Raw genomic sequence first — 27,553 nt, 5'->3', positions numbered from 1 at the left:
GACCACAAACATTTACCCACCCCTCCACTAATACAAAATGAGCTTGTTAATATAATAGAGTCTGGCATTGTTGTGGCCTTGATGTGAGCAGTTTAAAATGAAATGAGCCTTTTATGCAGTGCTGCACCAGATCATTACAATTATCATTCTAAACTGTGGCACACACGTACAGACTAGTGGGCCGAGTTTTTGCATTTTTCTTCAGTGTGTTGAGAGATGTTTTTATTCCTCCCTGAACTGCTCCGAAAATAGTCAGGCCAACAATAGTAAATGTTAAATAAAGAATGAACGGTCCTACAATTGAAGACAATATATGGGTTGGGAAGAGATATAGCATCTGGAAACTCTGATTGTGATTATTACCTCCGCCAAGCACAAGGGTGTAATAATCGGTTGATTGTGTGCAATTGAATGGTGAATAATTGTGTTTTGAAGCGAGGCAAAATGGAATTCACCACTCAAGTGAAACCAGCAAATGTGCTGTGAGTCAGTCTCAACTAGTTTGCCGTCTAAACATAAGAGATTCTATTAAACTTCACCCTTTCCCACTGTTTGTGAAAGCCAACATGTTTTCTGTGTTGCTGTTCTTCTTAAACTGAACCAACACAGAATACCAGGAATAAAGTTGACCTGGCAAATCTCTACCTGGCGCAAACGCATAGTGATCATCGGGCCGAATTTGAGAATTTGCGTCCAAAGTCAGCAAAGGCCTGACTTTTGGATGTCTGAAAGATTATCCTGAGCGATTATACTGTGGGGATGTTATGGGTGATTTTTTTTTTCTCTCCAATCTGTGTAATAATCTTGGATGTAATCAGGGGTGCACACAGTGGCAGTGCTACAATTTCTTGAATGGTGCCCTATGTGAGACCACCCCACCTATGTATATTTTAGATGTCACTTACACCATCATTACAGTCATTAATATAATCACTCAATTATCATTTTAACAAAATTATCGAATGACATTTGAATTGTGAAAGGCATTTCCTTACTCTACTCTTTTTATCTACCTTTGCTGACACCTTTCCAAGGCTCTTACAATGTTTAAAATAAGCAGTGGTGTAATAAACAACACTATAGATAGATAGATAGATAGATAGATAGATAGATAGATAGATATTCACACTCAAACATATTAATACAAAGTACAAGTATTAGTACAAGTCATAAAAGTACAACTAAAAATCATAGAGCACCATTGAGGTGAAAAGAAATCTCAAGCTAATATAAACAAGAGAAAACAGTCGAAAGTTGCATGTTGGTACATGGAAAATAGTAAATATAGTTTTGCTACAGTAACAGTTGTAAAATTAGTGTGAGGTGTTGAAGTATAATATTGTTGACAGTAATATATTACATAATAATACATCTAATATGTATGAAATATTAAACTACTGAGACATATTAACACGGATGATAGTATATAACGGTGTTTAATCCATATGAAAATATGGATAACATGGATTGTATTTACAGTATGTAATAATATGCTATTGTTTGCAAAGTGTCCAATAAGTATCTTATATACACAGTGGAACGTTGTTATAAAAATGTACAATAAATGGAATGAATAATCAATAGATTATCAGGACTCCTTATTGCATTCATTCAGCCGTTGTATAATAAATCCATCCATTCTCAATACTGCTTATCCTGTTCAGGGTCGCAGGGTGCCTGAGCCTATCCCAGCTGACTTCGGCAAAAGGCGGACTACGCCGTGGACTGGTCGCCAGTCTGTCCCAGGGGGTGTAATAAATGTATTTATATTTTTGAAATTTGTTTATCTGATTGTTTTAATTTAAATAACAACCCCAAACTATTAATAAAATGAACAATGCTATATATTTAGCATTTTTAATATAATAATTGGAAAATTAGTGGGGGATTTAATTCATTAAAAATAATAATATTTAACTTTTTTTCAATACCTGGCCCAGGAGTCCGTTTAAAAAAATAAAATAAAAAGATCAATGGAGGCTCTAGAGCACAAGAGTTTGCCCACCCCTGATTTAAAATGAATACATCTGAGTGAAAACATAGTATTATGACATTCGTAGAGACCTTTTTTTTTTGTCTTGAACAAGCTCGTATAAAATTGTGTTGGTGACGTAAACGTAAATGAACGTAAACGCATACGTATGTCATTCCGCGCCTCGAAATGACGTAACGATACGTATCCCACAATGCTTTGCTCTTCAAACTGTGGGCGCGAATTACACCGCATACTTTGTTAAGAGTGAGCCACTGAAAGCTCATTGCCACTACAAGTAAGTACACGCGTTTGAGTGGATATAAGCATTTATGTTGTGTTGTTGATAGTTAACACTTTAAACATAGTCGGGATAGTGCCGAAGCCGTCAGCTAAAGAGATAGCCTGAGCTAACTCTGGTGACACTTCGCTCAAGCTAAATATGGAAAGCTTTCTTTACAATTAATAGCTAGACTGGATATGTGTTGGAAGATATCTGCAATCCAAATTCGCCTTGTCAAAAAGAACATAAGCCCGATATCTATGGCAAGCCTTCTTCACATGGTGGACATGTTCACATGGTGAACGACTGGTTAGCATATCCGCCTCACAGTTCTGGGGACCCAGGTTCAAATCCGGCCTCGCTTGTGTGGCGTTTCCATGTTCTCGCCGTGCCTGCGTGGATTTTCTCCGGGTACTCCGGTTTCCTCCCACATTCTAAAAACATGCATGGTAAATTTCCCTTAGGTGTGAATGTGAGTGCGAATGGTTGTTTGTTTATACAGTTTGTGCCCTGCGATTGGCTGGCGACCAGTTCAGGGTGTACCCCGCCTCTCGCCCAGAGTCAGCTAGGTTAGGCTCCTGCACCCGCGACCCAAGTGAGGATAAGCGGTACGGAAGATTAATGAATGAAACTGAATTACAGATATCTGCAACGGCATTTCGCCTAGGACAAATTATGTCACTTTTGCCATTCATTGCGTGTGGGGTTCGTCATTACAGGGATCGAAAGTTACGGATATCACTAATGTTCTTTTTGACTAGGTAAAATTGACTGTTTTTTGTCAATGTCTTTATGTCTCAAAAGTGTTTTCTGTCAATTGACTGTCTGTTGTCGTAGTAGAGCGGCTCCAACTACCGGAGACAAATTCCTTGTCTGTTTTTTGGACACACTTGGCAAATAAAGATGATTCTAATTCTGAACCACAACAGAACAATAGTTAGACAGTTTAGATATTTGACCAAAAGTAATGTTACGACAGTCAAATCGTCTTCTTATTTGTGGATGGGATTGTGGATCTTTATTTGCCAAGTATGTCCAAAAAACACACACGGAATTTGTCTCCGGTAATTGGAGCCGCTCTAGTACGACAACAGACAGTCAATTGACAGAGAACACTTTTGAGACTGACTGTTATGGGTAACATCTCCTTTCCTTTTGTAAACGATGTTAAAGGTTGCATCAAGGCATCTTTCCCAGTCATCATCTCACTCATAAAGGCATATTTCCTAAGCCTCATCTTGCTCATAAAGCTAAAACCAGAATGTGAAGAGCCTCAATATTCTATCACCGATTAGCAATTTTTAGAAGAGCCCTGTGGGCTACTCTTGGGGGGGGCCGTGAGCACCATGTTGGTGACCCTTGAAGAAAATGCTCCATGTACAGTATTTCTGACTTAGTAGCAAGGGGCAGAAATGTGTGACAGCATATGGATATCGCTAGTGTCCCTTTCCCACTGTAAATGAGTGTCAAATTGTGACATGAGACCAAATTTTATGGTACTAAAACAATCTGTGCACAAGCAACCAGCTGCAATAGAGTATTTGCAACCCAGTTTTCTTCTGTCAAATGAAAAAAAACTCCTATATAGACTTCACTTAAAAATAACAAAAAACAAAGTCAGCATGCTTGTCATTTGTTTTGTCAGGGGGAATCTTGGTGCTGAAAATGCCATTAATGGCCACAAGCAACAACAGCACAGTTCTTCAAGGTAATGCATCATCAGTACAACATTGACCTAAATAAGGTGCACAGTGCGGCAGCTCATTGCTTATGTTTGTGTCTTGAATAAATGTCTTTTCCAGATGTTGTTGCCTATGTGGATGTGTGGTCTTCTGACAAGAGAGCCAACTATTCAAAAACTTTCATTCAGCAGCTACTACAAATGGGCGCTCAGGTGATGTCGGATTCAATTCCTGAAGAAAATCACTGTTAATGCTGAGAGATGCTGTTGCTGAAAAAATCCCAAAATTTAAAGATATGAACTTATTTTTGATCTGTAATGTTTGTACATCACTGCATATCAGTTCACAGATCTTGTCATGCAATCAGTGGCCGTCATTTATTTTCTTTCTATGATTTGGTTTGCAGAAAACCTCCAAGATCTCGTTTGTACTGACAAAATTCATAGCATTCAGAAGAAGCAGAAGTAAATTCTTTCAATGCTCAAAAGAACTGTAGTAGAACCATCAAAATCAAATAAATGCCCCTGAAATGGGTAAAATCAGAACTCGACCAAAATTCTTAGGAGAATATGCCTCTAAAAGTGTCAGCCTTCATATCGTCATGGTCACGCATGAAAGCATCACATAATTAAGTCTGTGCGCCTTTCTTTGGCATTTTGTTTTTTTTATGCAATGAAAAAGATAGACCGCCACCCAAGGTCTCATTTCAGTCAACATCAAAGGATTATCCTTGTGTGTCATCATAGCAGTAAAGATTAAACTTGTCCCAATACTTTTGTTCAGTAACCCTTCGTGTTGTCAGAATCAGAATCATCTTTATTTGCCAAGTATGTCCAAAAAAACACAAGGAATTTGTCTCCGGTAGTTGGAGCCGCTGTAGTACGACAACAGACATTCAATTGACAGAGAACACTTTTGAGACATAAAGACATTGAGAAAAACAGTCAATAAAAGGTTGCTAGTTATCCGGTAATGCCGTTATAAATTATTTATTTATTTATTTTTTTGACAATTGTGCAAAAAGATGCAGAGTCCTCTAGCACTTAGAGCAGTTTGAATGACTAATCTCGCAATAGTCTTGTGCAATGACCATTGTGCAAAGGGCGGCGAGACTTCAAGGAGTGTATGCAGTTGAAAGTGACCAGTAGTGCGATAATCTGGGACAATGTTGATTGTGCAAATGTTGCAGATACTCCTCAGTCAGTGTGCAAATGGGGCAGATGCTACTCTGGCATGAGTGGCCAGTATTGGTCAACAACAGATATGCAAATAGTGCAGTGTGGCGAGACTACTACAGTGAGTACACGAGTAGTATATAATTGGCCCGACAGAAATGTGACGACAAACTCAGACAAAAAAAAATTGGCAGCATGTTGCAATGGAATTGTAGGTTAGCTGTTTAAGAAGTTGATTGCAAGAGGGAAGAAGCTGAATGTCTGCTAGTTCTAGTTTGCATTGATCGGTATCGCCTACCTGAGGGAAGGAGCCGGAAGAGCCGGTAACCGGGATGTGGAGGGTCTGAGAGGATTTTGCACGCTCTTGTCTTAGTTCTGGCAGCGTGCAAGTCCTCAAGGGTGGGTAGGGGGGTACTGACAATCCTTTCAGCAGTTTTGATTGTCCGTTGCAGTCGGAGTTTGTCTTTTTTTGTAGTAGCACCAAACCAGACAGTGATGGAAGAACACAGGACTGATTCGATGACCGCTGTGTAGAACTGCCTCAGCAGCTACCGTGGCAGGCCCTGCTTTCTCAGAAACCGCAGGAAGTACATCCTCTGCTGGGCCTTTTTGAGGACGGAGTTGATGTTGATCGCACACTTCAGGTCCTGAGAGACTGTAATTCCCAGGAATTTGAAGGTCTTGACGGTTGACACAAGGCAGCTGGACAACGTGAGGGGCAGCTGTGGGGAAGGATGCCTCCTGAAGTCCACGATCATCTCTACAGTCTTGAGCATGTTCAGCTCCAGGTTGTGTCGGCCGCACCAACGCTCCAGCCGCTCCACTTCCTGTCGATATGCAGACTCGTCACCGTCCTTGATGAGGCCGATGACAGTGGTGTCATCTGCAAACTTCAGGAGTTTGACAGCCGGGTGCGTTGAGGTGCAGTTGTTCGTGTAGAGAGAGAAGAGCAGCGGAGAGAGGACACAACCTTGGGGTGCCCCAGTGCTAATGCTGCATGTGGATGAGGTGGTCTCTCCCAGCCTCACCTGCTGTGTCCTGCCTGTCAGGAAGCTGTAAATCCATTGGCAGATGGCAGGTGAGACGCTGAGCTGGAGAAGCTTGGAGGAAAGGAGTTCAGGGATGATGGTGTTGAACGCTGAGAGGAAGTCCACGAACAGGATCCTCGCGTAGGTCCCTTCACTGTCGAGGTGTTGGATGAAGTGCAGTCCCATGTTGACTGCATCATCCGGAGACCTGTTCGCTCGGTAGACAAACTGCAGGGGGTCCAGCAGGTGACCTGTGACGCTCTTGAGGTGGTCCAGCACGAGACGTTCAAAGGACTTCATGACCACAGATGTCAAGTCGACAGGCCTGTAGTCATTCAGACCTGAGATTGTAGGTTTCTTGGGGACTGGAATGATGGTGGAGCGTTTGAAACACGATGGTACTTCGCAGAGTTCCAGAGATCTATTGAAGATCTGTGTGAAGACTGGAGCGAGCTGGTCCGCGCAGACTTTGAGGCAGGATGGGGACACACGGTCCGGGCCTGCCTCTTTGTTAATCTTTTGTTGTTTGAAGATGCGTCTCACATCCTGTTCGTGGATGGTTAACGCAGAAGTCAGATGTGTGATTGTGGTCGGTGGTGCGGCCGGGTGGGTATGGGGTGTGAAAGTGTCCTTTTCAAATCTGCAGTAGAAGGTATTCAAGTTGTTGGTTAGTGTGCTATTCTTCTCAGCTTGGGGGGGATCGTCGCTTGTAATTGGTCAGCGATTGAAATGCATGCCAGACTGATTTAAAGTTGTTAGCGCTAAACTGTTTTTCCAACTTTGCTGCATAGTTCCTCTTTGCAACGTTAATTTCTTTAGTTAGCAGGTTTCTAGCTCGATTATTCAGGGCCCTGTCCCCGCTTTGATATGTGTCCTCCTTAGCTTGGCGAAGTTGCTTAAGTTTGGCAGTGAACCACGGCTTGTTGTTATTTAATGTGCGAAATGACTGTCGGTACACAAATCTCTTCACAGAAACTGGTACAGGATGTGACTGTGTCCGTATATTCATCCAGGCTGCCAGCTGAATTTTCAAAGACACTCCAGTCTGTGCAGTCTAAACAGCTTTGAAGTTCCATCTTTGCTTCATTGGTCCACTTTTTGTCACGTGTTATTAAAATTAAGGGACAGTGTTTTGAAGTGACATACGACTAACTCAGCAGCAGTAGTTAAATTTATTTTTACACTTGTATGTAAAAATAATAGTGTTAAAATGTTGCTTAAAATTGCCTGTACAGTTCATAAAGGTTATATGGTGGTGACAGTTAGCCATGGAACAGAATTTCCGATATGAACATTTGTTTTGAAATACAAACAAATGCATAGGTCCAGCGTCTGTGTTCAACCAGTGTAAATAATTTGTCTCTCAGTATTTACACAGTTATGGTGTAAGATGCATGCACAGTGAGTTTCGCACAAGAAATTGACAAGATTTTATTCATTACAGGTAGCAAAAACATTCAATAAACAAGTCACCCATGTGGTTTTTAACAACGGTCATCCTGCCACATGGAGGAAAGCCAAAAAGAGTGATGTGAAGCTCGTCTCTGTTCTGTGGGTAGAAAGGTATGTATTATGAGTGTATTAATGACTATCATTAAACTCTCACTCTTGCTTGCACACTAAACTGGTATAATTAAATTATTGTATGTATTAATTGTATTGTTTGGACACATAATGTTGCTGAAATGATGTCCAGATGTCATGACGATGGTGTGCTGGCGGATGAAGAGTTGTATCCTGCCTTTAACGATGAAAGCAATCCAGTGTTAAAGAACAGGAAAGTAAGTAAACAAACTAAGTGATTGACCCTGTGATTGTTAAGTCATTTCATGTTATAGTTTGTGCAATTGCCAGCTGATGGCTTGCAGGAGTCATTTTCTATCCATCTGTGAAAGCGAAATTAGGTTTTTTTAATTCCTTTTCTCTCGATGTTTTTATATTGTTTTAACTTCCACTTGACTCGTTTTCCATACAAAAGCTTAATTTGCTGACCTGCCCTTCACATACACAATAACTGGTTTTAATTATTACACTCAACCATAATATTTCTCTACTAGTTAAACCAACACTTAAGCAGACCAGGTGTTGAATTTCTATTGATATCATGTTTGTGTTTGAATGGTGCAGCATCGTTGCATGCTGCCCAAAGACCGTCCAGTGAGAACGCCAGAAAATGACAGACGCATGAAGAAGAAGTTAGACAAGTTGATGAAAGACATGGCTCCCAAACAAACATTATGTAAAAAAAAAACACACTTTTTGAAGTTTTTACCCTTAAGCACACTAAACAATGTCGTTTGTTTTACAAAATGTTTCTTTTCTAGTCACAGATGATTCACCTATCATTATTGATGAAGACAATGGAATCGTGTACAGCCCGACTTTTAAAAGGTCTGATTATATGGCAGAGCGCTTGAAACACATGAAAGAGAAAAATGAAAATATCTCACCCACAGGTAAATCATGTCACATTTGTGAACTGATCATTTCAAAACATTTAATCTGTTCTGCAAAAAAAATAAATCACCATCATCTGCTTTTATTTTTCAGGCTCACAAATGTCTACATCATCGGGAGTAAAGCCCTCACTGGGGAACTCACCGACTGTCTTCAGTTTTTTTTGTAAATCTACCAAAAACATTCATTTATTACAGACTTCATACTGCTCTGTGTGGCCTTATTTTCTCTGATGGCTTCTAAGAAATAGTTCATTGTGGCTGAATTCATCCTGTTGTCTTAATTTGCCTTTTCACAATGTCACAGTGGGTGGGTGGCATATAATCTGCTAGTGTGGGAAGTGTTGAAAGCTGTCTCCAGCCAATATTTCACTTGTATACACATAAAATTAAACCTCCAACAAATTAAAGCTCTAACATTTCCCTTCCCATAGGTAAAAACAGCGCTGAGGATTCCAATGCAACTGCTGAAATTGGTCACTCATCTGACAAGAAAAAAGATGGTAAAGAGAGCGATACCACTGAGCAGGACAAACTTGACAAACCCCTTAGCAAAGACTTGGAAAAGCCTTGGCTCTCACCCTGCGGTGACATTTCAAAACACCTGTCCACTAGTCCTTTGAAATGTCCTGACTTTACGATCAGTGAGGAGGAAGGAAAGATGTCAAAAAAGGAAAGGATGGCTTCAGCAACAAAATCGCTAATAGAGAAACCTAAATCAGTGGGTGTAATACAAAGTCTTGTGGAGGAGGTGACATCCACTGATGGCAAAGACGCTAGCAAAAGTAGGCTGAGGTCAGAGATGCAATCCAGCAGCTCGCCTGATAAAATACTGCAACAGACAATAGACAAGTTTGTAAAGGGGAGGCCAAATATTCAACGGCCCTTCACAGAGCTAAAGACCACGAATTGTCCTGAAGCTGTCAGCTACTCTGGTCGCATGTTGGGGGACACACTATATAATGACCAGTCATCACCACAGAACAAGGGAACGCGAGGCGCACTCTCGCTCTCTGCGCTTGCACCTTCTTTTAGTTTGTCCAGCGAATCTCGCAATGTTGCTTCGAGTTCCTTTGATGAAGATGTGTTTGATGACTTCTCAGCCAATCACTATAAGAAACCCAAGAGGCCTCTCTTGCCCATTCTACCTGACCTGACAGAGTTCAACATCCCCTCTGAGTTGGACTATGTCCCAAAGAAAAGAAAACAAACGAGATCTGAAGTCGCTGCTACAGAATCTAACGGTTCCAAGAAGAGGAAAAAAGAGGATAGTAAACACAGTTGTGCTCCACAGTCAGTTGCAAATGTCTGTGCAGCAAAAAATGCCAAAGAGAGTCTGCCTGCTTTTGATCATCCAAATGATCCCCGAACTCTGGCTCCAGTAAAGCTAACAGAGAAGATGACCACCTTGGAGCTGGAAAAACAATCTGGTGTTTGTCAGTTATCTCACACTTTTCAAAGTGAGTAGAAAGGGCGCTAAAGCTAAGATTATGCATTGATATAAATTATATTGTACTTGAATAACAATTATACTGTACATGAATAACATCAAAAAATATCTTCGACATATTCTTATTAAACATGTTGGAGGAAGTTGGTGCTTTATAATCCCTGAATCACATGTGTGAATGTTGGCAACTAATTGTCTATTCTTCGCAATACAGTTAGAATGAGATTTTATGGAATTCTTTAAAAATAAAGATGTCTTTAAATATCCCCGTGGTTATTTCCTAAAGTTTTGGGTGCTCTTCTCATAAGCATAATCTCACATTTAAATTGCTTGTTGATGAACTGTCAAACATGTTATCTTATGCAATAGTCTTCACTTTAATATATAGTCAAAATATGACCCATTTTCACTGTTAATCCTAAACTAACTAAACTATAAATGTCAAAATATCTTCCACAACCAGTTACGCAATGAGTAATGTTTAATAAATAATGTCCTAAAGTTGTTAGTGATTTAGCTGTGTATAAACTTTCATAATACAGTATTTATGTCAACGTTTTTCATTTTGGATCAACTGCTTGCTTAAGTTTGGGACACAGTAATTTATTGACTGTGGCTGGGACTGCATGATACTGTGTCTGACCATTTGAAAAATAAAATTTTTAACATAATATATTAATGTCACTACATATAAATGTGGTGTCTCTTTTATACAGTGGTACCATACAATTTAAAGTCAGACAATGGGCACAATGTCTCCTTGAATGTTTTCAGGTTTTTGCTTTGTTACCAATGTAGGCAGAGGAAGTGAACGCATGGCTGCAGCTCCTTCAACAGAGAGACCCGATGAAGGCCAGGAGAAGCCCAATAAGCGCCTCTGCTCTATTTTTCAGAAAATCAGCAAAGCAAAGGTAATAACCAATTTGTTTTTTTAAAATCAGCTGTAATTCACAATTTCTAAAATTTCTCGGTAAGTAGAGCAGAGCTAAGTTTAATACCTCCCATTCAGCCTGATTCACATAAAAATTACGTTAAAAGAGTGATTGCCAATTTTCATAGGCATTTTGAGGGTAATTTATTTTAATGTTATGTATTCATCTTGCCGTCCCAAAGTGATGTAATCACGTCATCCATTGTATTCCTTGATACAGGCAGTTTAGGATGCACACTAGCCATGTTCAGCCAGATTGAGTATATCCTTGTTACAGCTGGATTTTGCCAAGGGGCTTCTGTCTGTCTGGTTTGGGGTCTTCCTGTGTTTTGCTTCTGTGATGATAAAATATAACTTCCTCATTTGTGAAATGCACCTGGCCTTTGTTTTCTTTATGCTGTAAACCTCAACATGCTACAGCTGAATAAAGTTAAATATTGCATCCTGTCCCCTGGGGGAGAAATTTTAAATGTTTAAAATGTAATCTGATCATAGCAAGGAAGCTTTTCTGTCCTGTAAAGATCCCGAGGTAATGTAACACAGGGGTCCTTCAGAGGTCAAGTGTTAAAATATATACACATGCACGCACGCGCGTGCACACACACACACACACACAGACAAACGAACACAAAGTTAACACTTTTGTCTGGTTTATACTGCCATAGAGTCACACATGGAAATGGATACATGACTAATTGTTTATTCTTATCTGTTGCAGTCAGTGAGAACGCTAGTCATGACGAGCATGCCTACAGAGTAAGTACCACTTGAAAATGTATTAAAATACGCATAAGACAAATGTCATAAGCCATTTAAAGCAATGTGTAATAATAAGTTTATCTGTCCTACTCTCTTACCGTTGTTCACTTCTAGGAAACAGAACACTGTAGTTCAGGTGGTGAACGCACTGGGTGGCTTTTCTATCGCTAATCGAGTTTGCGAGAACACAACTCACGTGGTTTCTGGGGAATGCCGGCGGACTCTGAATATTTTGCTGGGCATTGCTCGTGGCTGCTGGATCCTCTCATTTGAATGGGTATATTTGTTGTCAATTCACCAATCACAACATGATCAGATTCAGATCACAGACATGAATGATTGATTTAAAGTGCATTCTCAATATTCCTGAATAGATTCTGTGGTGTTTAGAGCAAAGGCAGTGGATTCCAGAGGAACCATATGAACTTTACGAGCAGTTTCCGGCAGCACAGGTGCGTTACCGGTACTAGTTTTGTTTGAGCATTCTAGTCCTGGCTTCCAAGTAGTACATTTACCGTCATTTTTCGTGTATAATGCACATTTTGTTACCCCAAAAATGGTCAAAGGTCAATAGTGCGCATTACACATAGGTATAGGGGAAAATGAAAAAAACTAGAGAAGCAAAATCATGCATTGTAAAAATGCATTATACATGGGTAGAAGGGTTTTCCTGAATTTTTAGGTCAACTTTGGTGGTGCGTATTATACATGGGTGCGCATTATACACTAGAAATGACGGTACTCTGTATTAACATACATGCACATGTAGGCGAATTGTTGCCCTTCAAACCTGAGGCAGTTGGAGGCCTGGAGCAGTTTGGTCATGATGATTGAACAGGGGCACAAGTCAATTTGATAGTTACAGAAATGGTGTGATTCTTTTTGTCCAGGCCAATTTAACATTTTTTATTCTGTTGTATCACAAAAGTAAAACAATGCATGATTTTCATCAGTTAATTTTCAGTAAGTTTGTATCTGTTAAACTTTGTCAGATTCAGTCTGTCTTTGAAGGAAGTGTACCAACAATTTTGTCTTCGTACATAAGAGGACAAGTTCCAGTTTAAAACTGCATGCATGATTACTTATCGCAAAACCATCCTTTCGCTAACATTTCAATGACTTGCTCTATCGGAGCTCCAAAGATTACTTGAATTTTAGTCTTGAAATAATTTTTTTTTATTAATTCTCCAAATAAATAGGCACTTTCTGGGGACAGTAAGAAATGTAACCACAATTCCAGAAAATTGAAATAAAATATAAAGAACATTGAGACAGTATTTGAACATTCATAGACTTGTAATACTGTATTTACCCTGATTACATACTTATAGTATTGTTAATTAATTCATAAATGGCCCCATGTATGTTGGATCAAAAACATTCAACTGGTTAAATGAGTATAACAAGTATGAAATATTAAAACAAAATAGCAATGCATGTGCTTCTGCTGGTTCCCTCATTTTTCATTTTGGCAGTTATTATAGCTTCAGGCTATTCTGATCATAACTTCTATTCAACTTGCACTTCAAATGAAACATTTGCATTCTTTACTTTCAGACAAGTCCAGTTGTTATTTTGTGTTGTAAAGTGTCTGCTTTTATTAATCATGTTCACAATACAAAGCATTTGTGCTCCTCCCCGCTCTGACACTCAATCCAATAATTGGTCATAAATGCAAGGCGGAGGAAGTCACTTGGCCACCTGCTAGTTTTTATTGCCAGCCATCCATTTTCAGTAAGCTTGTTTTTCCTGAAGTATCCTGTGAGAAATGTGGATGTTGCCTCTTCCTGAACTCGTGAGTCACTGTCCTCTCCTGCCACAGTGAGCAACGACAGCCTCTTGACGTAGACAAATGTCGGTACATTTCTGTCACAGTCCTTCTGCATTTGTGTTGTTCGCAGAACCACATGCATTTCTTTTTAGTCAGTTTGTACAGTGTGATGGGGTTTCAAGAAACATATTTTCAGTAGTATTATCTACAATTCTTGCAACTTGTTGCTCCTACTTGATAAAGTATGCACTCCCACCTCCACTAAAAATTTTCACATTTATACTGTGATAAGTACTGTATATTCAATTCAATGTTCACAAGCTACACCCACGCGAAATCTCTGGAGTTGTAGGAATAACATTTGAAATACTAAATATGATAAGTGACCTTTAAAGCAACACAATACACAAACTAATCTTTAAACATGTACATTTTCATAAAAACTCAGGTTTGAACGAGATATTCTAATAAACCATTACATAAATAAAGATGTACTTTCCCCCAAAAAAACGTTTGTGCAATACAAATGCTAGTTGTCTAGCAACTCACATTTAGGTGACGTGATGATGCAACAGAACAAGTACATTAAATCATCAAATAATATTCCACATATAAATAAAACAAAAATGTACAGTACTGTAGTGAATACATTCTCCACAAGAAATGGTATGTTAACTGAGATTCTCAGTGTCATTTATAATTAGCTTTTTAGACGTCTACAGCAATAATCAATGTAGAGCAAGTGATGATAATAAATATAAAGAGCCAATTGTTTTTTCACCAGTGTTCATGTTGTACCACAGCCTCCATTTCTGGGAAGTGTCATTGGCCACCGTGGCACTGCCAAGTTAATATCAACGTATATATTATTAAGTAACTGTACACCTTCACCACACATTCTAATAGCCAAAGTTGTTAATTCTTCCCACATTTTGTTTCATGTTCGGCCCACCGCACACAGAGTGATGTGGCCAAATGTGATTGAACTAGGTGATTCTGAACAAATTACAGTCAGTGATTCAGACACAGCTTGCACACATACTGGCGTTCTTATTGGAAAACAAAGTTTGGATGCGCCACATATACTGTAGTACATTATTTTTATTGAACACCAAACAAAATTATTGCGTGATTGTCATTGCCTCTCTTGCTATATAATATGTGCAGAATTATTTACAGTGTGTGTGTGTGTGTGTGTGTGTGTGTGTGTGTGTGTGTGTGTGTGTGTGTATATATATATATATATATATATATATATATATATATATATACATACATACATATACATACGTCAAATTTCAGCAAAACTAGTGGCCCTTAGCCACTCATTAACACTAGTTGCAGAACCTTGAACATTGCGCAACAGTAACGTCACGTTTGGCCGCATCACTCTGTGTGGGACGTGCCTTAGTTTGACAGTTTTTGACTCAGATCATTAAGATTAGTTAATTAGCCAATTACTACTTTCCCCATTAGTCTTTTCAGGAATGTAATGAGGTGCTTTGGACTCCATCTTGTTTAGTGCCCATTCAAATGCTTAAACTTAGAAGTCTGCTGGCCTGATCATCATAGATGTGGCCTTTAGTGAATATCCTGAGCCCTTCCAGTAGTACCATTTGATGCCATTGAATCGATTGGAGTTTTGGCCTCGCTGGTAATACATGCCATTTAAATTAGATGGCCCACAAGCATCAAACCACCAACCTAAAACATAGAAATACAGAACAACTGTAGATTATATTTGGTGATGATTTTTGACTTAAAAAACAAAAGAGTTTCTTATATTTGTAGGTCCAGAATTATTTTGGCATTGACAAAGGGTAGACTTTTTGCTTCAATTTAAGCGTTTTTTCCAAAAATAGAGCATTGGCTATTTACAGTATTTATGTAGTGTTCCCTCCATTTTGGACTCAGTATTTGGATAAAGTAACTTAATCCTAAATAATAAAAAAATACATTTTACACTTAGTGAGTTAGTCCTAGGATAGGGGTCACCAAGGTGATGCCCATGGGCCCCAGTTAGCCCCTAAGAACTACATGAGTAGCCCACTGGTTTGTTCTAAAACTTGCTTGCCAGTAATGGGACATTGTGATTTTCTCGAAATGCTGTCGATGTGATCATTTCAAAATTTAAAAACTAGCAGAGATTTATAGAAACAAACTGTTGCATTTTATATTTGTTCCATAATTATTGTGAGAAATCCTTAACATGAGCAGTTTCTTCACATAAATTAATATCATTAATTAATAACAATAACACTTAAAATTAATTTGAGCAAATTTGTAAAGTTTAAAAAAAAGAGTTTAAAAAATGCTGGTGACCCCTGTCCTAGGGGCAACGCTGAGTTCATCCTAATGAGAGACTTAAGTGTATCAGAATCATAATAACTGAGCTGTAAAAGGCTACCGTTTATGACTGTATCTGTAAATCAAATTGAGTTTTAAGTATCTTTGAAATGACCCTTATGGAGGCTTGTGGGTATTCTTGGCAGGCCTAGAAAATGTAGTCTGTTGTTTGCACTCTGCCATTCTCCTTTTAAAAATTGTCATTTACTTAAGTATTGCATTTGTTTATATAAAGATTTGGTCTTTCATGATGGACAGCTTCATATTGCCAGCCTCTGTTGTCTTTTGTGTGCCTCTCTGTCAGAGGAGTTGTGAATGATATGCATTGAGAAAGTCCTCCGTGAGAGACCCCTTATGAGAAAAAGGACAGGGTTAGGATTTTCTTCCTTTTATGCTCACTTGACAGAACCCTAACGCAGAGGCAGACAGAAATTCCGACAGCAGAGTCGCTTACAAGGCAATGGAGAGAGGACCTTTAAGCAACAAAAGGAGAAAGCGAAAGCTCTGTTCCCAGGCTCTTTAATGTCAGTGGTTGTAGTGGCTGAATTCCCTCAAGAGTTGATCAGTGATTAACTGTCTAATTGTGCTCTTTGGCCTGGCCAGAAGGAACAGTAGTCCTCATAATGTCCTTCCAAGATTTTAGGAAAATGCCAAGATACATTTAGGAGAGGGGGGGAATTTAAAAATAGCTGGCGTCCAGCACATTGTAATTATTGCATTTTATCTAATGCATACAATTATGCATTACTCTCATTCTATGAGATTAAGTTTCTTACCTCCTGTTGTCAGTTGTGAGCATTTGCAAACACATTTGTCATTGTCTGCATCCTTTGTACTGAAATCACTTCCTGGCTGACCGATGCTGCTTATTTTGCCTGCTGTTCCACTGTAGCCTTTAAGGTGTATCCTGTAGCGTGGAAAAGGAAAAATTAAGGAAGTAGAAGGAGGAAGTCAGTAACGCTTGTTCCTCAAAATATAACTGACATACCTTCAAATACCTAACAAACACCCAATCTGACAGGCAAGCAAGTTTATGGAATTGATAAGAGTGGATTCTTTGATATTGTTTTTACATAGTTTTTTCCCTGTGGTTTAGAAATTCAACAGGCAACATTTATTTGATTGAGTACGATAAACATATACTGTAATATTGCATGCGAACCTCCCTACACTTAGTGATCAAAATACATCTAGTAATAGACCAAACCGATAATAGCTAGGTCGATGTGAGGCCCAAATAGAACCTTATCAGGCAGTGCAAAACGAAGTGCCAATACACCAACGGGGTTCTGGCACAGAGCCATGTACTGTATGTAACTAGTGAATACAGTATGCTTATGAAGTAAAAATTCAACACTTTCTGGTGAATTTCAGGGATTAAAAAAAAAATTAGGAGCAATATATGAATCAAAGGGGGTAAGGAACCATATTTGTAACTTTTTTCAGTGTTCAAAAACCTGAGGCTGTTTTCATAAAACTTATGTTGTCAAATTTTGAATGACGTTTTCAAGATAACAGATTTCTAAAGCCGTGTTATATTTTGTCCCTTGTTACTTGTGCTAAAACAGTGTTCTAATTTTAGCCTAAAGCATAAACAATTTACGACAAACGCCAGCTAGTATTTATTGCATTTATTACCCAGAGTACTAGTAGTTAATTTGATGATGTGAACACCACTAACCTGTAGTTTTGTCCTTCACCATCGAGTGAGAACTGGTCATACTGGGAGAATTCAGAGTTCCCTTCCCAGTCACTCAATTGGATCCTTAGGCTGTAGGAATGTTGACTTGTCAGCCTGGATACAAATTCATTTCCTAACCAGAATTCACCTGAAGGATCTCCAAAACCCTGCACAAAGGCAAACAAATAACTTTAATCAGACATAGTACAATGAGGTGATTTCTTCCAGTACATCAACAGAGGAACAACTTTGAGAAATTGGAAATAACCCTGTAGCCTAGGCAATATTTTTTTCCTCAAGGAAAGTATTTCTTCTACCTTTTTATACTCTTGCCACGTACGGTGAAAGTCAACACTGCCATCAAAGCGTTTTTGTAGCACTGTCCAGCCACCTGCCTCCATCTCCATGTCACAGAAAGCCTGCAAACCAAAAGAAAAGTTGTTTGATCAGTAATTACAAATAAGAATAAAATTTCTACACCCTGCTAATGCCCGTTTATAACTGGACAGCAACATTATCTCATTTTACTTCATGCTAGGCACTTATAGTCAATTTCATTGAATGTTAAAAGATTAAAGTCCAGTATTACACAAAGTACTGGGTATCTAAGGAGATCACAGTTGTAGCTCAAGCATGTGCATCATCGTGGGGGTTGTCCGGACGTTTTAGTTTCTCTGCTGTTTGAACAGTTCATCCAATGCTCTGCCATCACTTATGTAACGGTGGGCAAGTCAAGAGAACTTGTTGCTGAGCACAAGAGAACACGTTCCTTAGCATAGCTATGACTTGTCACATAAAAAATAAAAAATAAAATATATATATAATTTAGCATTTCATTCTAACACACCATAAATGACTGTTATCAGACTTATATAAAAGAGAAAACAAATCTCTTAAGAACCAATATCACTGTTGGTTTCATCATTGGTGTGTGATTTTTTATTATTTTATATTTATTAATTATGTGTGTGACTTAGACAATCATATCTTATGTCAACACAGAAATGCATTTATATGTAAATTAGTGTACTGATCGTTTAATGAAATATTTTGCCACCACGGTTTGAACTGCACACATCAATCAATTGCCAGTCACCTAATAAAAACATAATAATCCAAAATTGTTGACTCTTGGATCTTTAAAACCAAGTAACAGCGCAAATGGAGGAGGCATGATTTTGTCTAATAGGGAAGTATTATGTGTGCAAGAGATGGTAGTTAAAAAGTTAGTGTAAATAAGGCTTTGGTTTTATTTGCTTTTCTACTTCTAGGTTGTCTTTGTTTCATATGTGCGTTTCAGTTGACAGCAATGTAATGATTCATGACACAGAATGTACTTCACCTTAACCTCCACAGTAGTATTGGGTAAAGTGAGAGTATAGACCCCACTCTTTGTGTTTCCTGACTTGAAGACAGCAGCACAGTCCATGTATGTGGAGGGAGTATCCTGCATCATGGCAGGTTTGGTCTCTGCAATGTATGAAGAACTTTTGTTTGTTTTGACAGCACAAACCTGTTAAGTTTGTATTTCAAAACATTGGATAAAAAAGAAAATCAATCACAATCTACAGTAACCCATATATAGTATCTCACAAAAGTGAGAACACCCCTCACATTTTTGTGTATATTTATTATTAAATAATAATATTAAATATGATATCTTTACACACACACACACACACACACACTCATACTGGTCACTGGAAGTTTAATATGGCACATCATGGCCAAAAACTCTCTGAAGGTCAGAAAAGTAGAGTTTTTGCTGTACATAGAGATGGCCTAAACTTGAATATTGCCAACACCCTGAAACGGAACACTACAGTGGCCAAGCCCATACAGTGGTTTAACAGGACAGGTTCCACTCAGAACAAGTGGCCGACCAAAGAAGTTGAGTGCACGTGTTCAGTGTCATATCCAGAGGTTATCTTTGGAAAATAGATGTATGAGTGCTCCCAGCATTGCTGTAGCTTTTGAATGAGTGGGGGGTCAGCCTTTCACTGCTTAGACCATAAGCCACACCCAGCAACAAATTGGTCTGTGAAATTGTTGTCGTAGAGGGTAGCCTCTTCTGAAGATCATACATCAAAAAGCCTGCAAACAGTTTGCTGAAGATAAGCAGATGAAGGATATGGATTATTGGAACAATGTTCAGTGGTTTGATGAAACCAAGATTAACTCATTGGTTCAGATGGTGTCCAGCATGTGTGGCAAAAACCAGGTGGCAAAAACATGCGTGGTAGATTGATTGAAGACTCTAAATTGCCCGTAGGTGTGAATGTGAGTGTGAATGGTTGTTTGTTTCTATGTGCCCTGCGATTGGCTGGCGACCGGTTCAGGGTGTACCCCACCTCCCGCCCGAAGGTAGCTGGGATAGGCTCCAGCAGCCACGGCCCTAGTGAGGATAAGCGGTAAAGAAAATGGATGGATGGATGGATTAAGATATGCATACTTGATCTCGGTGGCAGTCACGTTTAATATTGTCAATATTCTAGTGGTCTTTTCCTGGTAACCCACCTCGGGCTGAGCCAGTCGAGAAGGTGTGAATTAGGTGGTTCACAGTATCCAGGAGCTCCTGTTGCTGATGCTGCAGGACACTGTTGTTGGATGACACCCTGAGCAACTGTTGCTCCAGCTCGCCAATGATGGCCGTCTGCCTCTGTATTAGAGTCTGAAGTTGGTCCTTTTCCACTCGAAGCATCTTCTGCTCCACCTGCCTCTGCTCCTCCAACTCCTTTACTTTCTTTTCCAACAAGCTGAGGCAGTGAATAATTTAGGTTACTAGTTTCAAAAGCAGTTTTGTCTCAGGCTTTGGTTTCCGAATGTCAAGTATTGTCATGTCCTCACCTGTTTTTGTCATTCAGCTTATTTATTTCATTTGTTTGTACAATAACTTGTTTTTCCAGTTTATTGGTCGACAAAGAATTCTCAAGAAGCTTCCGCTCAAGTCGAGTTGTGTGATTAATTACCTAGAAATACAAGAGGTTATATAGTCTTATAATCAATCTTGTAAACAACCTGCATTTTTAAAACCATCCACAGTCCAGTTTTTAATGAGGAAAAGGGGTTTAAATGTGTGTGTGTGTGTGTGTGTGTGTGCATTGATCTGCGCAGACTGCGCATCTTTCACAACACACACACTCACAGCAATGTTGTTGCTAATGGTGAAATCAGATCAAAGTAACTCGCTACAACCAACTCTAGAGTGTTACTTATGAGCCAAGCCTCAACATGCGAGACACTGGGGAAAGGGTGTGTTATTAACGAATACCATGGTGAAATACTGGTTGCAAAAAATAGGAAATTGGCTCTCGAAAGAGCCTATGATGCAAATGAACATAGCATGTTGTTCAATGCTGCTGCATTAATACAGTTAAGGTGACTGATATCCAGCTAGGTTTTTATGCAAAGATCTCTCTTACACTGTAGTGTTAAAGCAAAAAGTCTTGCAACACTTCTCAAATTTGATGTTCAGTGTGTTATAAACTAAGCTATACTGTATTGACTCTGTGCCCTATTTTGTAGGATTATTTCAACAGAAGCTTACTTTGCACCTCTAGAGTGAACAAACAGGCATTTGCGAAATGGAAAAATGTGACAGGAAAGCAACTAAATTCCAATGGAGCAGATGTATCTTAACTTTGGGAAACTTTCAAAATCTATGTATCCCTACAGACAGTATTGAACAAAATTCTCGGGTTGAGCACCTTGCCTCTCTGATTTCCCAGTTCGGGGGAAACTGAACTCAGCAGAAAGCAGCTTGTTTACGTGGATTCTACTAGTGCTTCTCCAATGGATCTGTTGATGTCTTTGAACAGACGGATGTCTGATTGTGACAAACTGATAGACTCTTTCTGTGGGAATACAAGTGTGCTAATAACAGGAAATGCTGTTCTGTTGGCTCACATAAGGTCCTTGATGTTAAGCCACAATAATAAACTGACACATCCATTCCTGTTTTTCAACACATTGAAAAATATATACAATTTGATATTGTGTAACGCAGAGAATTTCTTATTGGAATCGAAATTAAGTGTAAAAATTGGCCTTATGCACCTATACATGGTTTTAACTATTTTAATTTGTTGAAGCATGCAAAGTAATTTAATGAACAGATATATGGTAATATTATTTTAGGTTGTGTGAAAGCAGTACAATCCAAGATTCATGTTTTGCTCGTTTGTTTTTTCAGTTATAAGCAGTCAGAGTAGCCTCACCTGTGCCTCCACATTGGTCAGTTTCCTTGTTTGCTCTGCAGTTTGACTGAGCAGGTTTGTTCCTATTTCAATCATTGTAGCTGTGTGATTTTGCACTGCACTCTGTTGGATTTGGACCATGTCCTGCTTCATGCTTTCCTGGATGTAATTCTGTAGCTGTGGCAAAAAATAAAGATGTTTTAGGAGTTATAGATTTTATCATTAGAGAAAACTAATTGACTGCCATCCAAACAATCAAAAGCACACAGTGTAACATTATCTCTGAGGAAACAATAACTGATGTCTTGCTCAACAGCATCCCGGCAGTACTTACAGTAACGGCGGGAGCATGTGTCAAGCAACCAATCCCAGTTTCTACTGTATATAGACCTCTTTTCCTTTACCTTGCAGTCTCTGATCCAATTTCTTAAACCAACAGCTGTAGAAATTTATTACAATATCAATTTATAAAACAGGATGACTAATAATATATACAGTACCGTGGAAAAGTATTGGACCCCTTCTCAAATTCTTATATTTTTGCATAGTTTCCCCACCACAATGTTTAAGATCATCAAACAAATGTAAATATCGGACAAATATAACCCAAGTGAACTTTAAATGCTGGTTTTAAATGGTGATTTTATTTATTAAAGAAAAAATAACTATTCAAAGTCACCTGGCCCTGTGTGGAAAAAGTAATTACCCACCTTGTTAAATCATGAATTTATTCTGGCTAATTACAATTTTTGGTTAATTGTCAGTGATCACACCCAGGCCTGATTACCTTCAGACCTGTTCAATCAAGAAATCACTTAAACAGAAAATCAAGTCTGAGAAAAGATCTAAAAAAGCTGCACCAAAATGACACGATCCAAAGAAATTGCAGAACAGTCGAGAAAGTAACTGACATCCATCAGTCTGGAAAGGGTTAAAAAAATCTATTTCTAAAGCTTTAGGATTCTAGCGAACCATAGGGAGAGCCATTATACTCGCATGGAGAAAACTATGGAATTGTTATGAACCCTCCCAGGAGTGGCCGGCCTACAAAGATTACCCCAAAAGAACAGCAATGACTCATCCAGGAGGCCACAAAGGAACTCAGGACACCTAAAGAACTGCAGGCCTCCCTTGCCTCAGTTAAGGTCAGTGTTCATGACACAACAATAAGGAAGAAATTGAGCAAAAATGGCATCTATGGCAGAGTTCCAAGGCGAAAACCACTGCTGAGCGAAAAGAATAAAGGCTCATCTTACTTTTGCAAAAAAAACATCTGAATGATTCCCAAGACTTTTGGGAGAATATTACCTGGACTGATGAGATGAAGTTCAACTTTTTGGAAGGTGTGTGTGTCATTACATCTGGCGTAAATGTAGCACAGCATTTCAGAAAAGGAACATCATACCAACAGTCAAACATGGTGGTAGTGTGATGGTCTTGGGCTACTTTTCTCCTTCAGGACCTGGACAACGTGCTGTGACTGATGGAACCATGAATTCTGCTCTTTAATAGAAAATCCTGAAAGGGAATGTTCAGCCATCATTTTGTGACCTCAAGCTGAAGCGCACTTGGGTTCTGCAGTAGGATAACGATCACACCACCAAGTCAACTTCTAAATGGCTTAAATTTTTTTTTTAAAAATGCAGGTTTTGGAGTGGCCTAGTCAAAGTCCAGACTTGAATCCGAAATGCAGTGGCATGACCTTAAAAAGGCCATTAATGCTCGAAAACCCTCTGCTGAATTCAAACAATTCTGCAAGTAAGAATGGGCCAAAATATCTCCACAGAGATGTCATGGCCAGTTATAGAAAACACTTGATTTCAGCTGTTGCTGCTGAGCATGGCCCACCCAATTATTACATTTAGGGGGCCATTATTTTTTCACACAGGGACAAGTAAATAGTTTTTTTGTTTTCTTCTTAAGTGAAATCACAATTTAAAAACATTTTATGTTCACTTGGGTTATATTTGTCCATTTACATTTACATTTGATGATCTTAAAGTGGGGAAACTATGCAAAAATATAAGAATTTGAGAAGTGGGCCATTACTTATTTCTCGGCACTGTACTATAATGTGTGTTGCAAAATAAAGATCACAAATCAATATACAAATGTATCATCATGACGTGTCTCTTTTGATGGCCACATGAAACGTTTTGCCAAAGGCTTATTTCAGTAGTCTTCAGCTTCAAGATAGAAAAGGTTACTGTTTTAATTTTAACTCTATGTTCTTATGTACCTTACGGTATGCCAGATTTAGACCAAGACCAATCATTAAGTTATTTCCTGCATGGTGTTCCTGAGTGCCAATCAGGTCACACGACTCGTAAACAGGATGGAAATGTTGAGTGAGGAGTTACATCCTTCATGACACTATGTCGTGTTAGAACTGCAAGCTCACCTAAACTGAAGATATAGATTTTTTATCTGCACAGTTTTCATAACGATTTTACAAATATGTCTTGAAGCTTCATTTAGTGCGCATTTAGTTTATTAGCATCTTCTGGCGGCCAAATCATTCTTTGTGACACATCCAAAGTTGATGAGCGGCCTTTTGAATTGTTGTCACGATGTCTTGTTTACAGCTAATGATCTAATCAGTTGTTTATTCCACTGGCCTCCGAGTCATCCAGTAATAAATGGCTGTGTTCCTCAGTCACACACAAAAAATCACATTTCCCCAGCTCTTTTAATGCAAGGGCAACTTTAAAAGATCTATCTGAAATACAGTACTGTTATTGTTCACTATTAACTGCAATTACTTATTGACCTCACATTGACACTTTCACTGAAACCTTTGCATTTGAAATGAAGCTGCCACTTTATAGCTTTTTCTATGTATTCAGTTTTGAGAGAGGCATTGCCAAGTAAGGGAATTCTTTGAAATTGTCTTGAAAGGCGCTACTTTTCTCTTGAGTGAAAAGTCAAATTCTACTATGAATTAGACTGAAGCAAAGGTGTGTTCAGCAAGCCCTTCTTTAAAAGTGGCAGCCAAATTGGTTATAATTTAAGTTTGAGTTCTTTAACTGGTGCAGGTAAGTTTGATCAGGATACTTGAATAACTCCCACCGGTCTTTCATGAATTGTGTCCGTAATGAGTTAAAGGCCAGTCTGATGTGCGAAACGCATATAAATGGAAATCCATGACATTAAAGAGCCTTGTTTCCACCAAGCTATATGGGTCAGTTCAGTTTTGTACTGTATGCATTTGATTGCGTTTTCATAGTAAAGGGTCCTGTAATATCCTACCCGAACAGTCCCACTTTTTAGTATCCCCTTCTTGGACTGATAGTCACAATGGTACACTTCTGTACGCTTGTGGTGGTTGGAGTGACACACTGCTGTCCGGTGATTGGTTAAATCAAAATGGAAGAAAACAAAGCACCATTTATTAAAACAGAGGATCAAAAACAGTTTCTTGTAGCCTGATCAGGGTTTAGCTTATCTGAATTGTACTGTGGGAAACTGAATTGTTGACGTAGTTAGTTGTACAGCTAAACCTTTGGTGGAACCTACACGTAGTACTTATTTTTCTATTTGATGAGATGCTGAGGTGTAGCTTGATAAAGATTATCAAAAGAATTCCCTGCTAAGCTGTTCTTTGAAAAGGATTGTCACTTGTGTTATGTTACGAGAAACTCAAACTTTGAATGGGTGTTGTCTAGCTCTATTTTTTAAACACTTTCAGAAGAGGGAGCGCAAAAAAGAGATCTGCTCTTTTGTGCCTCAAGGAATGGACCGGCAAACTGAAAGGGACGTACACACTCCTCAATCAGACACCTGTTAAGTCTTTTGTTGCTTTGGAAGACATTGGGTCCTTATGCAAAGAATTTGTCTTTTTCAAATTTGTTTAATGGTCAATCCAGCATGTTTAAAGGGTGAAAGTGCTTACTTGTGTTAATCTATAGCCTTACGTGTCATCTTTGACATTACTTCTCTTTGTAATTTACAGTACAGTACTGCTGTTGTAAAAACAAATAAGGGACATTATTGTAGCCCATTGGTAATATACAGTATAAGGCTATTTTTAAGTGCTCTAAGATCATTATCATGTACTGTTTAGCCATTAACTCTGTTACAGTTTCTAAACTGGAGAGCCTTGTAAATGACCACAATTATCGCACCAGGTATTTTCCAATTGTTTGTAATACTGTATACAGGTATGTACAGTCCCAGTCAAAAGTTTAGACACACAACTCAAGCTATTCAATTAGGTTTTTCCAAAAGTATAGCTGGTACTGTGAAAGAAAGCATAAAAGTTGTTCAACAAAATAATCAGGTTTTAACTTCATCAAAACTGAAGAAAGAGATCTCGGCCCATGTTGGGATTGAAAGTACTGTTACGAGTACAACCATGCAAAATTTGAATGTGATCAAATAAAACCACAATGTGTTGCTGCGGTGCGTTCGGACAGCTATAAATCCTAGTTGTCCCTTGAGTTCACCGGGTTATAAATATTCTGCAATTCCACAATTATTAAAAGTAATGTGGTAAATAATTAAAACATAAAATAGCTGATACACATTCTTCCTGTCATGTCAAGGTCTTTTTCTAATGGTATGTGACATAATGTGCAGACAGGACTTTACCTTAAGTAGCCACTGTGTGTTATTCTCCATGACCATCTCCAGCTGTTCCAACCTGTGCGCTGACTCGTCAAGGTCTGTGGGCCCGTCCTTTTGAGCTGGATAATTGTAGCTGCTGCTCGGGCTTTGGCAGTTCTCTTGCTCAGGCAGCAGAAAGGTATAGCTGCATGGCCCGTTTTGGATCTGATACCGTCGCTTGCCCACAGTGCTGTCGGAACCCGTCCGATATCCCATCCCCACACTAAGACAGACACTTAAAACGAACAAAAGGACATGCAACATTGTCATTGCACTTTCCTCCTCAGTTTGTTGTGAGGTTCAATAAGTTTTTCTTTCAAATGTTACTTTTCCCAATGGCATCCAACTGTAAATCCCCTTGAGGTTGTGCAGAGTCCTTGTCTAACCATTCAGTAGGAACAAAAAAAACATTTGGAATCAGATGATCATTCCTGCAGTTTACCGGTGCCAGACTGCATGTGTGCGTTTTTCATCAAGGCTCCAGCCACTTGTTTGAGCTGCCCTCGACACCTCCGATTCGCCAACTGTGGCTTTAAACCACTCCTCCTTCCATGTGGCCACTCAGTGAAGCGCAGAATCTATTGTAATGCACACCAACATCACAGAGGCAGATGCACAAACTACACATTCTCTACTATATCCTACACAATGCCCACGTGTTTTTCCCTCCACTGGTTAAACAGCTACGCAGGATGCAGCTGTCCACCTCCGGCACTGTGTTATAGTCACAGTAGCAGCAAACAGTCCATTGAAAAATATTTGTAACTCCCTCAGAAAACATACAAAGATGATTGATATATAATTTATTTTTTATTTTGTTATTTTTTTTGGAGGGGGGCACAGTTTTAAGTGATGAATTGAAATACCTCACAGATTCAACATGTCGTATTTTTCCAAACATATTCTCTTCGTTAAAAAGAGAACTGCAATGTTTAAAATGTAATACAATTACTAATAATAATAATACTGGTAAAAATAATATTTAATACATTACAATATTTGCATAAAATACAAATTTGCAGTATTTAGTAGATAAAAACTTTTTTTTTTTTTTTTTTTTAAAGACAGAAACCACGGGTGGTGAATAAAAATTTTATGTCTGCCTCATTGATGTACAATGGTGCCTCAAGATATGTGTGGCTTGACATCCAAATTTTTCGTTGAGATTATCACAATTAATCGATTAATTGACAAATAATCATCAAATTAATCTGCAAC

At 38.8% G+C, this 27,553-nt stretch overlaps 2 protein-coding genes across 5 annotated transcripts in view; one reads left to right on the top strand and one right to left on the bottom strand.

The window, feature by feature from the left end:
- Positions 1-2,145: 2,145 nt before the first annotated feature.
- The window catches only part of mcph1 (microcephalin 1), a 31,336-nt gene continuing 5,928 nt past the window's right edge, over positions 2,146-27,553 (top strand). The window contains exons 1-13 of one of the 4 annotated variants that reach the window (XM_061790447.1): positions 2,146-2,270; positions 3,901-3,963; positions 4,058-4,149; positions 7,585-7,703; positions 7,837-7,921; positions 8,268-8,379; positions 8,465-8,596; positions 8,691-8,762; positions 9,031-10,056; positions 10,821-10,957; positions 11,696-11,733; positions 11,851-12,013; positions 12,111-12,188. In XM_061790447.1, the coding sequence (XP_061646431.1) occupies positions 3,921-3,963; positions 4,058-4,149; positions 7,585-7,703; positions 7,837-7,921; positions 8,268-8,379; positions 8,465-8,596; positions 8,691-8,762; positions 9,031-10,056; positions 10,821-10,957; positions 11,696-11,733; positions 11,851-12,013; positions 12,111-12,188 (2,097 nt within the window). In that variant the 5' untranslated portion in view covers positions 2,146-2,270; positions 3,901-3,920. The other 3 variants (XM_061790446.1, XM_061790445.1, XR_009790863.1) reach the window with 3 other exon arrangements.
- angpt2a (angiopoietin 2a) lies at positions 12,889-26,835 on the bottom strand. The gene is made up of 10 exons (XM_061790448.1): positions 26,663-26,835; positions 26,321-26,570; positions 21,752-21,907; positions 20,382-20,503; positions 20,052-20,290; positions 18,877-19,004; positions 17,852-17,953; positions 17,535-17,701; positions 16,630-16,760; positions 12,889-15,211 (listed from the first exon to the last, which is right to left on the bottom strand). The coding sequence occupies exons 1-10, from the start codon at positions 26,722-26,724 to the stop codon at positions 15,051-15,053; spliced, it is 1,518 nt and encodes a 505-aa protein (XP_061646432.1). The 5' UTR covers positions 26,725-26,835; the 3' UTR covers positions 12,889-15,050.

Source organism: Phyllopteryx taeniolatus, chromosome 11 (genome assembly GCF_024500385.1).
Source record: "Phyllopteryx taeniolatus isolate TA_2022b chromosome 11, UOR_Ptae_1.2, whole genome shotgun sequence".
Lineage (NCBI taxonomy): Eukaryota > Metazoa > Chordata > Actinopteri > Syngnathiformes > Syngnathidae > Phyllopteryx > Phyllopteryx taeniolatus.
Note: the sequence above shows the minus strand (reverse complement) of the source record. Positions and strands in the feature narration are given on the sequence as shown.